This window comes from Hibiscus syriacus, unplaced genomic scaffold (genome assembly GCF_006381635.1).
Source record: "Hibiscus syriacus cultivar Baekdansim isolate YM2019G1 unplaced genomic scaffold, ASM638163v2 tig00110500_pilon, whole genome shotgun sequence".
Lineage (NCBI taxonomy): Eukaryota > Viridiplantae > Streptophyta > Magnoliopsida > Malvales > Malvaceae > Hibiscus > Hibiscus syriacus.
In genome coordinates, this window is record NW_024062762.1 from 2,591,134 (window position 1) to 2,609,619 (window position 18,486).

The 18,486-nt window shown below is 34.3% G+C and overlaps 1 protein-coding gene across 3 annotated transcripts; it reads right to left on the minus strand.

The window, feature by feature from the left end:
• Positions 1–758: 758 nt before the first annotated feature.
• On the minus strand, positions 759–12,923 carry LOC120129502 (cytochrome P450 94A1-like). Of its 3 annotated transcripts, XM_039146979.1 has the most exons (3): positions 12,909–12,923; positions 2,208–2,735; positions 759–1,749 (listed from the first exon to the last, which is right to left on the minus strand). In XM_039146979.1, exons 2-3 carry the CDS (start codon positions 2,724–2,726, stop codon positions 763–765), a joined length of 1,506 nt encoding a protein of 501 aa, XP_039002910.1. In that variant the 5' UTR covers positions 2,727–2,735; positions 12,909–12,923; the 3' UTR covers positions 759–762. The 3 variants fall into 3 exon arrangements, with proteins under 3 accessions (XP_039002910.1, XP_039002908.1, XP_039002911.1); XM_039146977.1 differs by lacking the exon at positions 12,909–12,923 and having other exon boundaries at positions 2,208–2,741; XM_039146980.1 differs by lacking the exon at positions 12,909–12,923 and having other exon boundaries at positions 759–1,745; positions 2,204–2,741.
• Between the last annotated feature and the right edge of the window lie 5,563 nt (positions 12,924–18,486).

Consider the following 18,486-nt stretch of genomic DNA (forward strand, 5'->3'; position numbering starts at 1 on the left):
TAATTACAAACAACTAAATATGTTGTAAATTATTTACGTTATAATATTATTTATCCTTATACATTACATTTATGTGTTGAGTAAAAAAAATATGTGATATAAATGAATTCTTATACATTGCAAATTAAAAAAATAAATCTAATCGAATTGGGTGTCCAAAACGAAATAAAAACTTAAGTTTAATGATGATTTTAAAAATAAAAATAGTTGACTGACCAAATATAACTGCACGAATAGTTGAGTGACTAAATATGTAATTTACCCACCTGTTTTTTAACGGAGTTAACATAATGGGGCAAATAAGGTAACGATTTAAACTTTAAGGGACAAAATATCTCGAAAAATACTTTAAGGGGTAACTCAGTAAAAAGGATATAATTTAGGGGGTAAAGGTATATTTAAGCCTTGTACAATTATACATTACATCGAGTGTCGAATAAAAATAATGAAAATTATATATACATATACTTTCTTCTTCTTCTTCTTTTTTTTCACCTTATCAAACAAAAACTCAATTCATTGGATCATGCGATATGCAGCAATCATCATCAAATAAGAAAAGAAAATAAAACTCCAAGTCCTTTCTTTCTAAAGCAAAAAACAAAAGGCTCATCTTTCCCTTATCCTACATGGTTCAAATCATGTCGTTACAAATGGAGCAAATTTAGTTGGAAGGATCGTCTTATATTAGACATATTGTATTTAATATGAATTAATCGATCAACATATTAAATACCAATAATTATTAAAAATTAAAAGGGCTCATCTTTCCCTTACCCTGATTGATAACCCACCTTTCATCCTAAGAGTTAAAGACAACAAGTGTTGGGGACTCTTGTCTTTTCCTTGAACCTCAACCACAAACCTCTCCAACACAGCTGCCACAATGGATTTCATCTGAATATAAGCCATGTCTTTCCCTAAACACATCCTTGGTCCCCCATGGAATATGGGGAATCGAAACGGATTCTCTTGCCTGTACTTCCCATGCTCATCGAGCCACCTCTCCGGAAAATATTCTTCACAATTCTCGCCCCATATCACCTTCATCCTCCCCATCGCATACGCATGATACGTGAAAAACCAATCTTTCCCTATGAATGTACCGTCCGGAAGTATGTCTTCATTTAGACAAGCTTTTGTGTCGACGGGAACCGGCGGGTACAATCTCATACTCTCGGAAATCGACGCGTGAAGATAGTGCATGTCACGTAGTTCGTCGAATGTGTACGCGTCGCCAATGGTTTTTCCGTTCCGTGTTCGGATCGTTTCGAGTTCGTTCAATATGTTTCGTTCGACATTTTGGTTTCGTGATAGTAACCAAAAGAACCAACTAAAAGCTGAAGATGTGGTGTCTCGGCCTGCTAGGATGAAGCTTATGATGATATCGCGGAGAAACTGAGGTGAATTGTCGTCGTTCTCGATGAACCTGGAGAGTAAGTCTCTGTCTTTGGTTTCCTCTTTAGATTGCAATCTTGTGTTTATGATGTTATCGGCGAAGTCGTGAACGATCTCGGTCGATTTCTTCAAGTTTTTCTCCGATCCAATGTTGAGAAGCTTGTTTAATTTCCATAGAAATGGGAAAGCATACATGAATCTGCCGGAACTGAGCGTTGCAGCCTCTTCGAAGGCACGCATGAAATGAGAACCATTTCCGGCACCGGCGAGACAACCGGGATCGACATTGAAAGCCAATTTGCATATGTTATCGAACGCGAATTGCTCCAAAATATCTTGCAAATCAAGTACCTGTTAAAAACCATGGAAATTCATTGCATTCATCAGTTGATATAATTCAGAAGTTTGAGTCGATTTGAATTCGAAGTCAATTCGACTCAAAATTGAAATTTTACATCTCCATTTGAACTCGAAATCAATTCGAGTCGAATTTTTTTGAGTTGAAAAATTCAGTTTTTCGAGTCATGTCAAATCGAGTCGAAAAATTTAGTTTTTCGTGTAGAGTCGAGCTTACTCACCCCTATTTGTTATATAATGATAGTAGCCAATAACGGATTTAAGATTTTAAAAACGGAGAAGTGCATCCGCTCCACATAATGATGTGGTCCGAAACTATTATTATATGACTACGCTATCCATAATCACTTGAATATCAGCGGTTGTGATTATAATTATGATGAAACATAATTAAAAACGTGATTTAATCCCAATTTAAATCCCTGATTTGAACTCCCATAATCCAAGCATACCTGATTGGTTTGGGAAGCCTGGTAGAGGACAGGAATCAACCTGGTGGAAATCTCGACCCTGACGCAATCCATCATGAAATTGCGAAGCGATTTGGTGCTGAACTCGTAGCTTGCCGTCTTCCTTTGGATCTTCCATACCTCGCCGTCTGAGTTGAAGATTCCCCGGCCGAGGAAGTCGTTGAGCATCCAAATGAACCGCTCCCCTTTCGGGTAGTTCTTGAAGTTGTTCTTCAGAGCATACTCCACGTTCAAAGGGTTCGCCGTTATCACCCCATGGATCTTCCCAGGACGGCGAAACACGGCGGTGTTAGTCGGACACTGCCGTAGGATCTCAGTCGTCCAATCGAGGAACCGATGCCGGTTTCTCAAGAAGTCAGGCAAGGAACCGAGTATGGGGTAGCTTTTGAAGCCATGATTGTTTACTTTCCGTTTATGGTGTAAACTGAAGAAGAAACAGTAAAGAATGACGAGAGAAAGGAGAAGAAAACACTGAAATGAGCAAAATAGGTCCATTTCCATGGCTACAGCTCAAGGATAGTGGAGTTATCGTGTAACACCCCAAACCGATGCGGGTAGCCCGATCCAATTCGGGAAGTCACATTAGGGCCACCGGAGCGACCCACCGTAAAAATAGCGGAAATTTTAAAACTTTTTATCAGAACATGTAAACTTATAAAATCATTTATCACTATTTAAAAATAAAACAGATTTCCAAACTCGTATATAAATCAAAATACAATTACATGTCCCCTAATCACAAGTACCATACTCTACAACCACGCCGGAAGAACTCCCTTACTGAAGTCGATAGATGCACTGGTACAATTGTTTTAACCTGAAAAGGTGAGTAATAGAGTGAGCTTTGGAAAGCTCAGTAATACAAAACTACCAGATGATGCTACATGACATGTAGATAAATGGAAAGCCATATAATTTCCTTATTGAATCATACGTATACTAGCTTGCAGAATAATTTGGGGTTCCATTAAAAGTTCATCGAGTAGAAGCCATGAATCTCAGTTCATAAGAAACCTTTCAAAGTATGACATTTTCAGGAGATCGAATAGGATGTCTAGTGTGTTCCAACAGTATAATAAAATCATAATAGGTACAAATCATAGTCCAGTAAATCTCACAATTTCGTAAAAGAGTTTAACTTTTGAAAATCATAGTTTAAACCCTTTTCTGGTACACCATCAGTAGTTCCCAAAAATTATTTTCCATATAGCTTACTTTATGCACATAGCAAAAAGAAAGCCGACTTAAGGATAGGCTATGAAGCTTGTATCCTTAAGCCCAAGTCAATAAGTCCATATAGCTTACCCTAAGCACACAGCAAAGGAAAGCCGACCTAATGAAACATCTTGGGGCCCTCAAGAGTCACATTAGGCCCATTTAGCTTGATCAGAGCTATTCCATCGTAATTCAATTCCAAAATTCAATTGCACCGTGACATAAATTCCATAAATCCAAAAACATGGTAATCATATACCATTTCAAAACAAAAATTAAATAGCAGCCATATTCCATAAATTGTCGCATTAAATTGGTGCATCCATAAAACAATAACCAATGAATTCGGTGTACCACATATTAAAACCAATAAAACAGTTCAGTAATAAGTAGGGAACACACTAGAGAATCCAAGTATTTCCAGAGGCCATTGTAGTTATCATTTTGGATAACATGAAACTTATGAAATTTGAACGAATTCCTGGAACAAGGTTCTATTGAGGAGAATCGATTACTAACCGATCTAGCCAGACATTTAATGTTGATACATTAGAATCCCACTATATTTTCGTGTGCTTTAGGAAAACGTTCAGGAACCTTTATACATAATAATTCTAAATTCAGATTTACTGCGAGTGATTCCATTACCCAAACAATCAGGGGTATTCAGGAATATACTTTAAATTCATAGGATTTCAGCCCAATTGAACCAAATGAGATATTCAGAATCTTTTTCATCTGCGTTACTTGTTTTTTTTTTCAAACATGACCGAAGTGATTTTAGATGAAATATAGAATCGAAGATTCAAGTCATTTACAATCTACGACTATCGATCATATTATCAAACAACTCGAGTTACACAACTCTCAAACTGATGCATGTCAACAAGTCAATTCATTATCCTTCCAGTGTATTCACTCTTTAATACCATAGTGCAGATCCATAGATCATCCCCATAATCATCACTGAATAAATCTTCCAACGGTCTTTATTTCATTTCCACGTTTCAACAATATCAGGAAATACTGACGTACTTGATCCATGGATCATAACCCATAATGACAATCCATCATGTAAGTTCAACAGTGTTTCCAAACTCATCAAATCACCTATTTAATCCTTAGTCATTGATGTTACTTAGTTCGTTTGGTAAGCAAGTCTATCCCGATTACTTTAAAGTTTTCCAGAATAATTCAGACGTTTCTGAATTTCAAATACACGTTGTACTTCATTTCATTTCAATTTATTCATATAATAAAGTCATTCTGGTATTCGTGGTTGATTTGACTAACGACTACCCACTTATTAGTACTGTATGCGCTCTAGAGTTGAGCTGCGCCAAGTACTTCCAGAATTATCATCGATCCAAATTTGAGAAGATGAACAAACATTCAAGTGATACTTATATCATTCAGGTAATGATATAGTACTAACGTTGATTAATCACTTAAGTTGCGTTCCACAACTTTTACTGGTAGCACAACATCCATGTTTATTTGGATTTCTTAATTAATCCAAGACATTTACTTATTCTAGGTCATAAGGGCATTTTGGTCATTTTGGTGCTTAACATTTTTTTCTATTCATTTCAAAGCTTGAGTATATCCATTCATTCCTGAGCTTGGTGACATTCTTGAGTCATTTCCATTCCAGGGGTAATTTGGTCATTTTATAATTCTAGAATATTTCAATCATTTCCTTCCATCCGGTCTTATTATTTAATTCAATATTATCATTTACTTCAGTCCTTTCGAACAATTCTGTCAGCAGAATACCTCCGTTAAATTACTCTTCAAGTATTTACTCCTTATTCGAATATTTTCGGGTCAAGTGTCTTCTCAGATTTTACAAACGGAATATTATAAATTTTTCTGTACAAAGACATGATCTTAACAATTAAATTCGTACTTAATCGAGTTAAGTACAAATCCTCAAAGTACTCTCTCATTCAGGGTCAATTCAGACTATTTTTTCTCTCAAGGGCATTTTCGTAATTTCTTAACCATAAATTTCAATATTAGCTCTTAATGAAAATAATTATAATTTAGAGATCCTATGATCAATTGCTTTCCCGAACATTCTTTGATTTTGAAATGATTCATTCACAAACTCTCATAGGATTAAAACCGGTTATCCATAATTTCCAAATAAAACTAACATTTCTTATGCACATCAGTAGTTATATCGGATCAATATCTTTTCAGAGTTATTAACCAACTTCCAGTGGCAATTCTTATCATTTTCCAACATAAGGGTAATTTCGTAATTTTACCATATCGGAGTATTCTCATAATTTTTCATCCAAGTATCTTTAACATTTAACCCTTGATGATATAAATATAAGTTACAAATCCAGAGCTGATTTCTTTATCACCAATCACAAACTTGTAATTTAATTCTAACAATTATCAATCTCTTATCTTAGTCATTCGATCCGTATTTAGTTACAGAATTTCTACCACATTCATATCGAGTGAATAAATTATTCAACTCCACAAAAGTGACCAACATTATCTTATTCATGCATTTACCAATATCAACATGTTCCATAAAGCATAAAGAGGTAGTAAAGTATTACCTCGATTTTCCGTGCCATATCGATCGACCATTTAAATTCCATTTGAACGCCCTCGATCTTTAATTTAACTTCCAATATTTTCCTCACGATCCAGGCCATCAAAATTATTAACTCGTATCCAAATAATTTCCCTCGCCATAAAGATAGCTTATTAGAATTTAAATAATAATTTGGAAACCAAATTTGTATAATAAAATACTTGTGGGTTACTTTAATAATTAATCACTAAAATTAGAGACTGGACCAAAATAATTTACACTATTGGGCCGTAAACAAAAACTAATGAAAATTAGGAGACAAGGCCAAGTTCTTACCATATGCTTCTTCGAAATTCCAAGCTGTAGGTGGAAATCAAATAAATTTGGCCCCACATTTGACATTGGAGATTGATAATGATTTGAATAGCCATGTGTTTGCAATGAATAAACAAAATGATAATGGAATGGTCTCCACGGCAAATGCAACAATTGAAAATGCATTGGACCCCACGACAATTTCAGCACCGAAAGTAATTGATAATTCATTGGCCCCCACAGCAATTGCAGGACCGAAAGTCACATTGGATTTTCCTTTGTTCGAGTGATTGCATCGTCCACCTCTTTTCTCACTTCCTTCTCGATGTCCTTCAACTCTTTCTCAGAAGCTAGGTTATGGGATAATATCAACTTCCTAATTCTTTCAATTGGATCACGCTCATGCCTAACACCACTAATCTCATCACGTGTTATATAGGTACTTCCAAGATCAAACATGGAGCGACCATGATACCTACAGGTGTGTGTCCATTTCAAGAATTATTGGTCCACTCTTCAAGGCATGTTCTTTAGCAAACTTGCAAGCTTGCTTCACAGCGAGGGCATACATACCATCCACCTTCAAACCATGAACAAAATCCACACGTTTGTAATACGCTGGACTCTTCGCGGCTTTCCACTCGACTGGCCCCTTTAGCTCTAAAACGAAAACTTCCAGCAGGGTGTTACCACGGCCCATGAATGTGCAGTGATCATAATAGGTGGTTAAAACATAAGGTATCCATAAACAATTATCAAAAACAAGTTCCCAAGGGCCGTGGTGGTGTAGGTAAGAACCCATAGGTCTGTTCACACATTTACTTGGCTGAAACTGGAGGTTTGAATATGAGGTACGGCGGATTTTTTTAAGGTGGATATTCGTCGGAAACAAGATCGGTCAGAGATGAACATCCTGCGATGAAACGTGCATTCGATGAAGAAGAAGAGAGACATGGAGGAGGAGGAAGAAGAAGAGAGATATCGAGGAGGAAGATGAGAAGGAGCAATAAATGTTGTGGAGCCATTTTCTTTCTTTTGTCAACTAATTAAGCTGTGAATCAACAAGTAGGAAATAAAATAAAATTTCCTCTAAGCTGGAAAACGATAGATTCAAGGGTGGCAATGCATTATCCTTAATTTATTCTCATCTCACCCAACAATTTGTCCACTTCTACCTACTCTATCATCCTCATTCATAATTTTTTTTAATTAATTTACCCCATAATTGGGGTGTGACAATTCTCCCCTCCTTAAAAGAATTTCGTCCTCGAAATTCATTCATGTCGCATAATTGCAGAAATGAAACTTCCAACAGTTCTTTCATATCTTTAAGTAGCTTTTACAAAAGTACGGATCCTCCACAAATTCTTAACAAGTTGAGTATACCTTCTTTTCAAAACTCTCTCTCATTCCAATAAAAGAATCCGAACGAAAATTTCTTTGAATAATCAATTCAGTCTTTGTCATGAGAATAGGCTCATATAGCAGTAGCATAGCCAAATTTCATTTCCGGAGTCGATTCAAAATTTCTCAGGTAATTAACTTTCACATGGCTCGTGAGGTACTTTACGTCGTTTAGACATATGTTACTGGTATTCCTTTTTGTACAAGTATAGCCTTAACGGATAGAAACTTCGGTTTACTCGATAAAGATAGGGACTCAGCCCTAGAGTTCCGGCTCAGAGAGGTACGATTGCAGTCTAGGGACATGTACTGATCAGACATATTTTGGCATTCGACCGGCCGGTCTATCTTGAAAAATTTTGAATCAAACCATAGCTCTGATACCATTAAATGTAACACCCCAAACCGATGCGGGTAGCCCGATCCAATTCGGGAAGTCACATTAGGGCCACCGGAGCGACCCACCGTAAAAATAGCGGAAATTTTAAAACTTTTTATCAGAACATGTAAACTTATAAAATCATTTATCACTATTTAAAAATAAAACAGATTTCCAAACTCGTATATAAATCAAAATACAATTACATGCCCCCTAATCACAAGTACCATACTCTGCAACCACGCCGGAAGAACTCCCTTACTGAAGTCGATAGATGCACTGGTACAATTGTTTTAACCTGAAAAGGTGAGTAATAGAGTGAGCTTTGGAAAGCTCAGTAATACAAAACTACCAGATGATGCTACATGACATGTAGATAAATGGAAAGCCATATAATTTCCTTATTGAATCATACGTATACTAGCTTGCAGAATAATTTGGGGTTCCATTAAAAGTTCATCGAGTAGAAGCCATGAATCTCAGTTCATAAGAAACCTTTCAAAGTATGACATTTTCAGGAGATCGAATAGGATGTCTAGTGTGTTCCAACAGTATAATAAAATCATAATAGGTACAAATCATAGTCCAGTAAATCTCACAATTTCGTAAAAGAGTTTAACTTTTGAAAATCATAGTTTAAACCCTTTTCTGGTACACCATCAGTAGTTCCCAAAAATTATTTTCCATATAGCTTACTTTATGCACATAGCAAAAAGAAAGCCGACTTAAGGATAGGCTATGAAGCTTGTATCCTTAAGCCCAAGTCAATAAGTCCATATAGCTTACCCTAAGCACACAGCAAAGGAAAGCCGACCTAATGAAACATCTTGGGGCCCTCAAGAGTCACATTAGGCCCATTTAGCTTGATCAGAGCTATTCCATCGTAATTCAATTCCAAAATTCAATTGCACCGTGACATAAATTCCATAAATCCAAAAACATGGTAATCATATACCATTTCAAAACAAAAATTAAATAGCAGCCATATTCCATAAATTGTCGCATTAAATTGGTGCATCCATAAAACAATAACCAATGAATTCGGTGTACCACATATTAAAACCAATAAAACAGTTCAGTAATAAGTAGGGAACACACTAGAGAATCCAAGTATTTCCAGAGGCCATTGTAGTTATCATTTTGGATAACATGAAACTTATGAAATTTGAACGAATTCCTGGAACAAGGTTCTATTGAGGAGAATCGATTACTAACCGATCTAGCCAGACATTTAATGTTGATACATTAGAATCCCACTATATTTTCGTGTGCTTTAGGAAAACGTTCAGGAACCTTTATACATAATAATTCTAAATTCAGATTTACTGCGAGTGATTCCATTACCCAAACAATCAGGGTATTCAGGAATATACTTTAAATTCATAGGATTTCAGCCCAATTGAACCAAATGAGATATTCAGAATCTTTTTCATCTGCGTTACTTGTTTTTTTTTTTCAAACATGACCGAAGTGATTTTAGATGAAATATAGAATCGAAGATTCAAGTCATTTACAATCTACGACTATCGATCATATTATCAAACAACTCGAGTTACACAACTCTCAAACTGATGCATGTCAACAAGTCAATTCATTATCCTTCCAGTGTATTCACTCTTTAATACCATAGTGCAGATCCATAGATCATCCCCATAATCATCACTGAATAAATCTTCCAACGGTCTTTATTTCATTTCCACGTTTCAACAATATCAGGAAATACTGACGTACTTGATCCATGGATCATAACCCATAATGACAATCCATCATGTAAGTTCAACAGTGTTTCCAAACTCATCAAATCACCTATTTAATCCTTAGTCATTGATGTTACTTAGTTCGTTTGGTAAGCAAGTCTATCCCGATTACTTTAAAGTTTTCCAGAATAATTCAGACGTTTCTGAATTTCAAATACACGTTGTACTTCATTTCATTTCAATTTATTCATATAATAAAGTCATTCTGGTATTCGTGGTTGATTTGACTAACGACTACCCACTTATTAGTACTGTATGCGCTCTAGAGTTGAGCTGCGCCAAGTACTTCCAGAATTATCATCGATCCAAATTTGAGAAGATGAACAAACATTCAAGTGATACTTATATCATTCAGGTAATGATATAGTACTAACGTTGATTAATCACTTAAGTTGCGTTCCACAACTTTTACTGGTAGCACAACATCCATGTTTATTTGGATTTCTTAATTAATCCAAGACATTTACTTATTCTAGGTCATAAGGGCATTTTGGTCATTTTGGTGCTTAACATTTTTTTCTATTCATTTCAAAGCTTGAGTATATCCATTCATTCCTGAGCTTGGTGACATTCTTGAGTCATTTCCATTCCAGGGGTAATTTGGTCATTTTATAATTCTAGAATATTTCAATCATTTCCTTCCATCCGGTCTTATTATTTAATTCAATCTTATCATTTACTTCAGTCCTTTCGAACAATTCTGTCAGCAGAATACCTCCGTTAAATTACTCTTCAAGTATTTACTCCTTATTCGAATATTTTCGGGTCAAGTGTCTTCTCAGATTTTACAAACGGAATATTATAAATTTTTCTGTACAAAGACATGATCTTAACAATTAAATTCGTACTTAATCGAGTTAAGTACAAATCCTCAAAGTACTCTCTCATTCAGGGTCAATTCAGACTATTTTTTCTCTCAAGGGCATTTTCGTAATTTCTTAACCAGTTAAATTTCAATATTAGCTCTTAATGAAAATAATTATAATTTAGAGATCCTATGATCAATTGCTTTCCCGAACATTCTTTGATTTTGAAATGATTCATTCACAAACTCTCATAGGATTAAAACCGGTTATCCATAATTTCCAAATAAAACTAACATTTCTTATGCACATCAGTAGTTATATCGGATCAATATATCTTTTCAGAGTTATTAACCAACTTCCAGTGGCAATTCTTATCATTTTCCAACATAAGGGTAATTTCGTAATTTTACCATATCGGAGTATTCTCATAATTTTTCATCCAAGTATCTTTAACATTTAACCCTTGATGATATAAAATATAAGTTACAAATCCAGAGCTGATTTCTTTATCACCAATCACAAACTTGTAATTTAATTCTAACAATTATCAATCTCTTATCTTAGTCATTCGATCCGTATTTAGTTACAGAATTTCTACCACATTCATATCGAGTGAATAAATTATTCAACTCCACAAAAGTGACCAACATTATCTTATTCATGCATTTACCAATATCAACATGTTCCATAAAGCATAAAGAGGTAGTAAAGTATTACCTCGATTTTCCGTGCCATATCGATCGACCATTTAAATTCCATTTGAACGCCCTCGATCTTTAATTTAACTTCCAATATTTTCCTCACGATCCAGGCCATCAAAATTATTAACTCGTATCCAAATAATTTCCCTCGCCATAAAGATAGCTTATTAGAATTTAAATAATAATTTGGAAACCCAATTTGTATAATAAAATACTTGTGGGTTACTTTAATAATTAATCACTAAAATTAGAGACTGGACCAAAATAATTTACACTATTGGGCTGTAAACAAAAACTAATGAAAATTAGGAGACAAGGCCAAGTTCTTACCATATGCTTCTTCGAAATTCCAAGCTGTAGGTGGAAATCAAATAAATTTGGCCCCACATTTGACATTGGAGATTGATAATGATTTGAATAGCCATGTGTTTGCAATGAATAAACAAAATGATAATGGAATGGTCTCCACGGCAAATGCAACAATTGAAAATGCATTGGACCCCACGACAATTTCAGCACCGAAAGTAATTGATAATTCATTGGCCCCCACAGCAATTGCAGGACCGAAAGTCACATTGGATTTTCCTTTGTTCGAGTGATTGCATCGTCCACCTCTTTTCTCACTTCCTTCTCGATGTCCTTCAACTCTTTCTCAGAAGCTAGGTTATGGGATAATATCAACTTCCTAATTCTTTCAATTGGATCACGCTCATGCCTAACACCACTAATCTCATCACGTGTTATATAGGTACTTCCAAGATCAAATATGGAGCGACCATGATACCTACAGGTGTGTGTCCATTTCAAGAATTATTGGTCCACTCTTCAAGGCATGTTCTTTAGCAAACTTGCAAGCTTGCTTCACAGCGAGGGCATACATACCATCCACCTTCAAACCATGAACAAAATCCACACGTTTGTAATACGCTGGACTCTTCGCGGCTTTCCACTCGACTGGCCCCTTTAGCTCTAAAACGAAAACTTCCAGCAGGGTGTTACCACGGCCCATGAATGTGCAGTGATCATAATAGGTGGTTAAAACATAAGGTATCCATAAACAATTATCAAAAACAAGTTCCCAAGGGCCGTGGTGGTGTAGGTAAGAACCCATAGGTCTGTTCACACATTTACTTGGCTGAAACTGGAGGTTTGAATATGAGGTACGGCGGATTTTTTTAAGGTGGATATTCGTCGGAAACAAGATCGGTCAGAGATGAACATCCTGCGATGAAACGTGCATTCGATGAAGAAGAAGAGAGACATGGAGGAGGAGGAAGAAGAAGAGAGATATGGAGGAGGAAGATGAGAAGGAGCAATAAATGTTGTGGAGCCATTTTCTTTCTTTTGTCAACTAATTAAGCTGTGAATCAACAAGTAGGAAATAAAATAAAATTTCCTCTAAGCTGGAAAACGATAGATTCAAGGGTGGCAATGCATTATCCTTAATTTATTCTCATCTCACCCAACAATTTGTCCACTTCTACCTACTCTATCATCCTCATTCATAATTTTTTTTAATTAATTTACCCCATAATTGGGGTGTGACATATCGAGTAAAGTGATAAGATTTTTGGGATTTTTTTGAAAATAATACCTGACCCTCTCCTACTTCTACCAAAAGCAGGTTGAGTGTTAGCGCAACAACTTGTGAACGGCGGTTTTGCAAGGTGTTATATGTAATATGGCTAACAGGGTCGTTCCTACTATTTTATTACTCGAAATTAAAAAAACAAGCCTCTGATTTAAAAAAAAAGAAATATGTAATATAAAATTTCTATTAGAATTTTTTAATTAAATTAAATAAATAATAATCCATTACACTATTAAAAATGTCAAAAATATATTTAAGCATAAAATACTTGTAAAAAATTGCATTCGAGAATTTCTTGATGCACAATCATTATTGATAGTGTCAACATCAATGCTTTCAAACATATTTTTTTAATACATAACATAACATTTGGAGATAAAAGAACGCTCTCATTTAGAATTTAGAAATATATAAAAATCAAAAGAAAGAATTTGGAAACATGATCTTATCTAGAATTTTAAGAACAATATTCAATATGATTCAAGCACCACAATTAATGATAAACAATTGTTACTTTGTGTTTATGAGAAATTTAAAAGTGAGTAATAATTTTCAAAGGAATTGTGAAATATAAAAGAGAAAAGAAGTAAGCTAATTATACTTAATTTTTTTCCTCCCATTGAATTTTCAAGAGAATAAAATAATGTTAATAAAATTTTTCATTGATATGGAAAACCGGGAAAGAGATTTGGTGCATAGATGGTGAGAATTTGTAAAGTCTAAAAATTAAAGAGATTCAATTGATTTTTTTAAAAGTTTTGGAAAAATATTGAATTAGAGTTTTATAGGAAGTGAAACAGTTTATTAACGTTAATTTAAAAATTTTAATAATGAATATTGACACCTTAATAAACTCATAGGCCCCATTATTTTTTTTAAATTTATTATAAAAATAAGATAAATTATTATATTAATAATTTATTGGCCCTAGGAGGGCTCCCCTATTGCCTTGGCCCAGGGTCGGCCCTGATGGCTAACTATTTTTCTTATCTACGTGTTTAAAGTATTCTTTAAAATTTATATCAATAAATTTAGCATAAATCAAACAATCTTGAAGATTAATGAATTATTATTGTTCTTTGAGATCTCGGGTTCAAACATCACATATGCAATGGTATAAACATTCAATGTTAAATTTTTAAAAGTCTTTGAACATATATTATATTGTATTTACTCTAAACTAATAAAAAATAAACTTTATTTTTTATTTTTTAATAAAATAAAATTATTAATCCATTTAGAAGACTCAATTTATTGATTGTACATATAGTCATTAAATTATAAATATGAAAAATATTTAATTTAATTTATACATATAAAAATCTTAAATTCAAAATTTCTTTTAATATTGTATCAGCTAAAATTTAAAATATATATCTATTTAACTATAAATCATATATAAGTTTTACTTATGTGGTTAGATGCTCCCAAAATCTATATTTGGTATGGGTCTAAATCACATCGTTATTATTTTTCTTTTTCTTTTTTCTCTTGGCATTAAGTGAAATATAACATATATATTGTCACACCCTAACTTAGGGGCTATGTTGAAAACATTTTTGATATTTCGATATAACAAATTAAGTTAAATGAATTTTAAGATTTTCCAAATGATTTTCTAAGTATATTCGATAGAATTATTCGAATATCAAAACATTACTCCAAATCTTTCAAAGATCATTTTTAATCCTTACTCAAGTGTAAAATTAAGTTTAATCTTAAAAAAATTTTAAAATAATTTTACAAAGTATTTCGAACCATTTCAATGCCAAAAATTCCAGATTGCTCAGAGGGAACCGATTCCCCCTGAATGGTTTGGCTCCGAGAATTCTAGTATGCTCGGAGGGAACCGATTCCCCCTAGGGGGGTACCGATTCCCCCCTTGTACAATGGTCGAAATATTTGAATTTTACACTTAGGGAATCGATTCCCCATAGGGGGTACCGATTCCCCCCACGCTCCAAACTGTTTTATTAATTGTTTTCACACTAAAACGACTATATTATTTTCTCTAATCATCCCCAACATTCAGAAGTGATTCAAGGTGTATTTAAGCAAGCTTAGAAGCCATTGATCAATAACAAGAAACATCAAGCAATTAGAATCAAGAGAGAATCAAAGAGAAAGCATCAAACCTCAAGTTTGAGCATTTCAAGCCTATTTTTCATTCAATATTCATTTTGCTTTCAAGAACACTTATTGTGCTCAATTGTATTTATTCTTGAGTGTTCTTTCTTTGTTCTAGAATTGTGCAAACATATTTGCCTTGTGAGGTTTTTCTTGTAAGTTTGCAAATTTGTATTTCTCTTTGAGAAAAGAGTGTTCTCAAGAATTGAGGTATATTCTTAAGGGAGTTGTAAGGTTATCTCTTTGGCCTCAAAAGAAAGAACAAATTAGTGAATTTGTTGGAAAATCCTTAGTGTGGATAGCTAAGGTAGTGGAAGTAGACTTTGGTTGATAAAGTCGAACCACTCTAAATCGTTGTGCAATTTCTTTCAATTTTCTGCAAAAGTTTCCACCAAAATTTTTATTGCCAATTCACCCCCCTCTTGGACGATTCAGTCAATCGATTAACTCAACAATTGGTATCAGAGCCTAACTCATTTGAAGGTTTAATCGCCTCTTGAGTCGATTCGGGAAGAGTTATATCGATAATCAAAGTCATCAATGGCCTCCGCTTCAAACTTCGACTCCGGTCTCGATTCGATGCCCGTCAACATGCCTCATTTCTTCAATGGAGCTAACTATGCCTATTGGAAGAATAGAATGATGTACTTCATTCAAGCAAGTGAAATGGGAGCATGAAATGCCGTAGAAGAAGGATACATCAAACCTCTCACTCATCCAAGGTTGTGGAGTGAAGGAGAGACAAGAATGTTCCAGCTCAACTCCAAAGCCATCTATATCATTTTTTGTGCTCTTGGACCAGATGAAGATTTTCATCGTGTACAACCCCCAAAGAAATATGGGACAAACTTCAAGTCACTCATGAAGGTACCGATGAGGTAAAGAAATCTAAATTTAGTATTCTAACGTATAGCTATGAAAATTTCAAGATGAAACCAAATGAAGATATCAAAGCTATGACAGATAGATTTTCAACGATTTTCAATGGTCTCAAATCATATGGAGAGATCATTTCAAATGAAAAGCTTGTGAGGTGGACCTCGACAAGATTGACGAGACACCAAAGGAGAAGGAGAAGAAGAAAAACATTGGAGTTGCTCTCAAATCCACAAAAGATGAGAGTGATTCGAATGACGATGACGATGATGAGGAAATGGTATTGTTTGCCAAACGGTTCAGAAAAATGATGAGACCTTATCGAGGAAGAAAATTCAAACGAAATGAAGGCCTCAAAAATGAACCGAAAGAGAAGGACCCAATCATTTGCTATGAATGCAAAAAGCCAGGGCATGTCAAATATGATTGCCAATAATTGAAGAAAAAGGGCCAATCAAAGAATAAGCACAGGGCTCATGTGGCTACATGGAGCGATGAAGAAAGTTTCGATGAAGAGGAACAAGAAATAGCTAACTTGTGCTTGATGGCATTCGGGGAAGATTCTAAGGTAACCTCTAACTCATCCGATTTTGATGATTTATCCTATGATGAGTTATTAGAGGAATATACTGGGTTAGCTTCAGATAATGAGAAATTATTTTTAAAATATAAAAATGATGTTTCAAAATTGAAAAATGAAAACAAACTCATATCCAAAACCAACAACGATCTTGAAAGTAAAATCAAAGATTTGTAAATCAAACTAGAAGAGTTTGAAAAGAAAAATTTAGATTTGCAAAATTTACTTTCAAAGATCAATGATGATCATCAAAAGAAAATTGATGATCTTAAAACTTCTTTTGATAAAGTTGGAACAAAACATTTTGAAAAAGGTGGAAATTCAAAATCCAACTTTGTTAGAAAAAGTTTTAGAAACTACAATCATAGAGGTCCCCAAAGAACCTCTAATGGAAAAATCGTTAGAAGTATGTGGGTTCCTAAAGAACTCATTACTACTAAAGATAAAAATATCCTACACAAATGGATACCTAAGGGGACTAAGATTTTGGAAACTAATGAATATGGACCCAAAAGAATTTGGGTACCAAAAATAAAAAATTAATCTATGTTTGTAGGGAAATGAGCATTGCTACAAGGCACGGGAAACAAATTCAAATTCATGGTACCTTGATAGTGGATACTCAAGACACATGACCGGAGACAAAAGCCGGTTCATTGAGCTTAACGCCAAAAATGGAGAAGTGACTTTTGGAGACAATTCAAAAGGTCACATTGAAGGTATTGGTACAATAGGTAATACCTCTTCCATACAAATTAAAAATGTTTTATATGTGAATGGATTAAAGCATAATCTATTGAGTATTAGTCAATTATGCGATAAAGGATTCAATGTCTTATTTGAAATTAATGGTTGTAAAGTCATTGACATTGCATCTAATCGGATTATGCTTGTTGGTCATAGAATAGGAAACATATACATGGTGCATTTAGATTCTTTTGATATGACTAATTTATGCCTAGTTGCTAAGGATGAGCATGATAGTTGGTTATGGCATAGGAGACTAGGACATGCTAGTATGAGTGTTTTGCAACAGTTAATTCAAGGAGACCTAGTAAGAGGGTTTTCTAAGCTTAAATTTGATAATGATAAAATATGTGATGCTTGTGCTAAAGGAAAACAAAAGCGAGTTTCTTTTAAATCCATTAATGATGTATCAACTAGTAGAGTTTTACAATTGATCCATTTAGATCTTTTTGGGTCAACTAGAACTACTAGCTTGGGTGGAAAACAATATGCATTTGTCTTGGTAGATGACTATTCTAGATATACTTGGGTTCTATTTTTAAGTACTAAAGATGAAGCATTAGAACAATTCATCATGTTTTCAAAAGTAATCCAAAATGAAAAAAGGTTACTCTATAACTAGTGTTAGGAGTGATCATGGAACTGAATTTGAAAATCTTGGATTTACTGAATTTTGTAACTCTAACGGTATTATCCATAATTGTTCAGCACCTAGAACCCCTCAACAAAATGGAGTTGTTGAGAGGAAAAATCGAACTTTAGAAGAAATGGCTAGAACCATGCTTTGTGAAAATAATTTGCCAAAATATTTTTGGGCGGAAGCCACAAATACCACTTGTTATGTTGTAAATCGAGTAATGATTAGGCCAATTTTAAAGAAAACTCCATATGAAATTTTCAAAAATAAAAAGCCTAACATTAGTTATTTTCATCCTTTTGGATGTAAATGTTTTGTTTTAAACAACGATAAAGAAAACCTTGACAAATTTGATGCTAAAAGTGATGAAGGAATTTTTCTGGGTTATTCCTTAAATTCTAAAGCTTATCGTGTATTTAATAAAAGAACTTTAATTGTAGAAGAGTCTATACATGTTGTTTTCGATGATAATCCCCTTCCGAGGAAGGATTCTTGTGTGAATGATGATGTAGGTGTTATAAATACAAATGACGTTACACATGACGTTAGAAAACCATCATCAAAGGAAG